Source organism: Hipposideros armiger, unplaced genomic scaffold (assembly GCF_001890085.2).
Source record: "Hipposideros armiger isolate ML-2016 unplaced genomic scaffold, ASM189008v1 scaffold_3, whole genome shotgun sequence".
In the NCBI taxonomy this organism is placed as follows: domain Eukaryota; kingdom Metazoa; phylum Chordata; class Mammalia; order Chiroptera; family Hipposideridae; genus Hipposideros; species Hipposideros armiger.
Window position 1 is genome coordinate 9,344,936 of NW_017731353.1, and position 5,229 is coordinate 9,350,164.

The 5,229-nt window shown below is 57.8% G+C and overlaps 1 protein-coding gene across 1 annotated transcript; it reads right to left on the reverse strand.

The window, feature by feature from the left end:
- Nucleotides 1-3,038: 3,038 nt before the first annotated feature.
- On the reverse strand, nt 3,039-5,223 carry NRARP (NOTCH regulated ankyrin repeat protein). Its single transcript, XM_019642149.1, has one exon. It carries the CDS (start codon nt 5,201-5,203, stop codon nt 4,859-4,861), a length of 345 nt encoding a protein of 114 aa, XP_019497694.1. The 5' UTR covers nt 5,204-5,223; the 3' UTR covers nt 3,039-4,858.
- Between the last annotated feature and the right edge of the window lie 6 nt (nt 5,224-5,229).

Here is a 5,229-nt window from a genome sequence, read left to right on the forward strand (position 1 = left end):
CATCCCGACCCCCTAGGTTCCCCTTGCCTACCCCCCAGCCAGGCTCCCCCACCGCCCCTCCCTCCAGCTCCACGGCTGCCCTCCCTTACCCGCCCTGCTTGCCCCGGCCTGCGGGTCCCCGCCTCCCCCCGCCCTCATTAGCATAGCAGCTGCTCGCCGAGTGGGGACCCGCGGAGGAAAGGGCAGAGGCCTCGGGAATGAATGGGGGCCGCGGCTTTGGAGGGAGCGAGAGAAGAAAGACCGACAGACGGACGCACGGAAGGACGGTCCGACGTAGAGCAGAAGAATGCGCCTGGCGAGGGGAGAGAAGTGTTGGTGGGGGGAGTGGAGTCCAGGCCACAGAGGGGAGTGTGCGGCAGGCGGTGGGGGAGGGCAGCCTCCCCAGACCTGAAGCCCCTGGAGGGGGCCGAGCTGGAGGCCCCAGGAGGAGACGTCGGCGGTTCCCAGACCTCCCACGGCCTCCTGTGGCCTGCGCCCTCACACTCTGACTTCAGGCTTTGTCCCCTAGCTACCCCAGCGCTGGCCTCCTTTCCTGTCCTTCGAGGTCGGAGGTCGGAGGTCCGAGGCCCGAGGGCCGGGTGGACGCAGGACTCTCAGTGGACTCCGCAGGGGCGTCAGGAGGCACTGGGCCTCCCTGAGGTCAGAGCTGCCCCTGTGCCTATGTGCACCCCAGTCCCAGAGGGCAGCCCCCTTCTGTCCTCCTCCCAGCCTGACTCCCTGGCCCTTGGCCCTTGGTCCTGGCCTCCAAATCCTGCCCTCCCTCCTCTGGCTAGCTCTGTCCTGGCTCCCACGCCTGCTGCCTTTAGATACCACTCTTTCCGGCTGACCATTTTCCTGCACTTCCTGGTCTCTCTGGCATCCATTCCAACAGTAAATGCTTCCTGCGTCTGGCCAGGGTCACATCAGACAGACAGACAGTTGGATAGGACCTGTCAACACGACTGGCTGGGGGAAAGGGGTGGGCCCTGACCTTATCCATCTGGTCTGTCTCCTTTCTCCATGGCAACCACTCCAGGGTTCCCAGGGACCCAACCCCTGCTTGCCGGACCCCTCCACCCTGGGTCTCCTGGGTGCCCCTGCCTGGGACCCTCACCTGGCTTCTACACACACACCTGCAGGTCCTAGAGCCCAGGCAGAGAGGGTCAGCTGTGCCTTTTCTCACCCTGGCCACAAAGAGGCTTGAAAAGATGTTTCCAGCCCTGAAGGCCTGCCTGGGGAGGAGTGATAGGACTCCCAGGTGACACCATTGGCCCACCTGCTGCAGTTAGCGCCAATTCCTGTTTGCTGAGCACAGACGTCCTGGAGCCAGAGGCTGTTCGGCGCTGACCCACGTGGTGGACAACTGTGGTTTTAGTCTACTTTCTAGGGCTCTGCCCCACCCCAGGGAGGCCACAGAGTCAGCACACCTGGAGTCCCTCACTGTGGCCAGGGCCCAGGCTGGAGGGGCTGTCTGTGCACAGGGCAGCCCCTGGGCAGAAAGGCAGCAGACCCCACCACGGCTCCCCCATGGGGCCAAGCAGGGCCTGGCTTCCTTTCTGTCTACATTGGAGAGAAAACTGTCCCTCTTGTGAGAAGCACAAAGCCTGTCTCAGTCCAAAGTGTCTTTAAGAAGAGGACTTAGGGAGCCGCAGTCTCGCGTGGTGGCAGCCACATGCCTGGGAAGTACCCCAGTGCCCAGGCTCCACTGGCCAGGGGCTGGGGAAAGTATTCTGGCTAGCATCCCCCACCCCCGCCCCACAGGCCAAAGCCAAGAACAAACACCACCTTCTGCTGGCTTCCTTTGGCTCCTGAGGGCAAGTGCCCTGGGTGGGAAATGGAGACCTTGCCTGCCATGCCCGTGGGGGGCCCATAGTGTCCAGGCCTGACTGCATTTTCCAGGTACCCCAACCTCCGAGTTCTTTAGCCAGTCTCCCTGCTGCGGCCAGGCACCCCCAGCTCACTGCCCCCAAAGGCTCATGGTGTGTCTTCCCACACAGGCCTGTGAGCCCTGGGTGTATACCACCTCCTGGGAGCTCATTTGCATCAAATATTCCATTCACCTGTGCAGGTGTCTAAGGGTAGAGCTGACCCAGTCTAGCATGCTAGCTGGGGGACAGCAAGTGCCTGTAAAACCAACAGAAAACGCACTCAGAAAACTCAAGGGCAGAACAGGGCAGAAGACACACAGTGGGAATAGGAAAGGCCCTGGGAAAAGCTTCCAGTTTGGGAAAGCCATGGTGTCCCACCTGCTGCCAGGGAAGCTGACATCCCTGGGCTACTTCAAAGGGGCCTGAAAGCCCTAGAGTCCCGGAGTCCAGAGTCCCAGCACAGTTGCAACTTACTTTGTCTGCCTTCCATCTCCTTTGTGGCTACTCTGGCTGGTGTGGGGTCCTCCCACCCCTCTTTGCATGGGCCCCCGCAGATGGCTCAGTAGTGGGCCCAAGTCTCCCCTCCTCTTCAGTAGGCACGGGAAAGACAGCCCACTCCACATTCACAGAACCGGGACGCTGGCCTTCAGTTCACTCAGGGTTTGCGCTCTTCTGAGAGTGGCCAGCTCCCGCCCGGCTGGCCTGCTCAGTTCCCAGACACCACCAGGGGCCTGCGAGGAGAAAGGGGCCTTTCACTGTCAGGAGCAAGCAATATGATGTGCCCCCAAGCTGAAAAGATACCCCTCTGTGCAGCAAGTGGTATCCAGCAGGATAAGGGGTCCAGCAGGAACCCCCAGCAGCTGGAACAGGGGCTGGTCCCTTGGAGCACCGGGTCTCTAGGCTGGCTGGGGGTCAGGATGGGAAGAGCTTTGAGCAGAACTTTCCACGCAGAGGCCTCTGTTGCTTTGTCAGGGACCAGAGGTGTGCCCACTCTGTTGGCCCTGGCACCTCACAATCCTATGTGCAGCCGACTCGGGTTGGCAGTGGAGCCGAACTCAGAGCCAGTTTACCAGGCTCTGTCTTTAGGTGAAAACAAGCCAAGCATTGTGTAGACGTCACCCACAGACAGCATGCTGCAGCCTGACCCTCGTCCTGGGTGCCAAGCCCAAGAAGAATCAACAAACCTTTTTTTTTTAATAAAAAAAATCAATGAAAAATTTATTTATAAATTTTCCATGCTGGGCTACAAGTATATCGTACACTCAGGAATGTGCTGCAGGCATCACCCAGTTAGAAGTGATCATACTGGGGCCCATACACAGCTTCCATAAGCCTAGAAAATCTTAACATTAATTAACATAATTAAAAAGGTATTTGCATCTAGAAAAAATATACAGAAAAACTCCTTTTGGAGTAATCTGTGCCTCAGTTTCAATGTCTGCTTGTTTCACTGACATTATCAATATATTCTTCTCACACAGGATTTTATATAAAGCCACAGATGACTGCCCGAATCTGACCAGCCACGCACAAAGGGCCTCCACCCACCTGTGTCCTCAAGTGCTCCCCATTTTTGCACGAAGGGTCAGCAGCACTTCTACCCAGGAAGCCTCATTTAAATTTGAATAATTCAGCCTCCCTTTTATTTCTCAGGATCAAAACAACAAGGGGTGTGGAGTTGCATAGAAAATTGGAACCGCGGAGACCGGGAAGGGCGCTTTTCAGGACAGAAAGTGACGCAGAAGCACCGCCTCCCGCGCAGGTCTCCCAGCAGCTCTCCCGGCGGCCCCTCCCCCATGGCAGGATTTTGGGATTCGTATCGAGTTCTTGAAACTCTGGGAGGCTGAAGAGGGGCAAACGGTCCTTCCAACTCAGCAAGTAGCACAAGAGATTCACAGTCTTATAGGTATTTTATAAAAATATAAATATGGGTACACTGTTGCCTACACAACGCTGGATACAACGCCCTTTAAAATTGGGTTTATAACCAAGATTCAAAAAATACACCTAAAACTTGGCTTAAAATATGTTAATATTTTATATTGTCATAAATGTTATGACATTTAATTGTGGCAAATCCATTTACTTTTTTAAAAAAGTGTGCAACCGACTGTTAACTATAATAGAACTCACTAGAAAAGGTACGGTCCCCACCCCACTCCCCTCAGTCACCGCCACACCCGAGCACCCAGGCTTCTGCGGAAACTTTGCAAAACCAGTAGCTTTGGGGATGGTGGCCTGGGACTCCCAAAGCTCACACTTTGTGAGAGTGAGAGAGAGAGAGACGGGAAGGAGGAGAGAAGGGGAGAAAAGCGGGTACAGGAGAAGGTAGAGAAAGAAGTGGAGAGAGAGGTGAGGAAGAGAAACAGGAGGGAGAAGAAATAGGAAAACCATCAGGCTGGGCGGTGTTTTCAGTGCAACCAACAAATGACAGACTCAAGTTTTTAGTTTTAAGACTGGGGGGGGAAGCATCTTCCCCCCAATAACCACATTGACCACGCACAATATTTTCCAAACCAAAAAAAAAAAAAATCAGGCGCACAAACTTCACCCACAAATATATAGACGGACGATAAATAGTTTAGAACCCCAGCAACAGCAGAGCGTCTCCTCCGTGGCGAGTCGGTCCCGAGCCCGGCGTCCCCGCCACCCGCTTTCCACCTCCGGAGAAAACATTTTGAGCGGGGCATCCGGTATCTCGGGATTCCGAACTGGCTGGTAGCGAGACTCAAATTTCAAAGGGGCTGGAGCCCGTGCCCCGCCCCCACCCGCGAGGCGGCGGGCGGGGGCCGTGGGAAGCGCTCCGGCCAGGCCCCCGGCAGCCGCGGGGGGGGCGCCGACCCCGGGCAGCGGGCGCCGCGCGGGCCCCGTGGACACGGACGCGCACGCCGGACTCGTCGTGGCCGCGGCGCCGAGGGCCGGGCGCACACCGAGGTAGTTGGCGGGAAGGTACAGCAGAGGCGATATGCGTGGGGCCCGCGTCCGGGTTGGGGTCGGGGTCCGGGCGGGCATCACCGGCCGCTGCCAGCGTACTTGGCCTTAGTAATAAGATAGAGCACGATGTCCTGGTGGCCGCCAAACGCGGCGATGTGCAGCGCGCTCCAGCCGTCGCGGTTAGCCAGGCGGATGTCGGCGCCAAACTTGACCAGCAGTTTCACGAGCTCCAGGTTGCCGTCGATGACCGACTGGTGCAGCGCCGTCTGGCCCTCGGGCCCGAACGAGTTCACGTTGAACTCGCAGTTGGTCATGTTCTGCAGCAGTGACTGCAGCTCTTGCGTGTTGCCCTTGCGCACGGCCTCCTGGAAGATGCGCTGCGTCTGCGGCGCCGAGCAGGTGGACAGCTCGGCCTGGCTCATGTTGCCGCCGGGCGCGGGCCGCGGGA

Excerpts from the sequence above, each read along its gene's own strand:
- NRARP (XM_019642149.1), bottom strand. The coding sequence starts at position 5,203 with ATGAGCCAGGCCGAGCTGTCCACCTGCTCGGCGCCGCAGACGCAGCGC.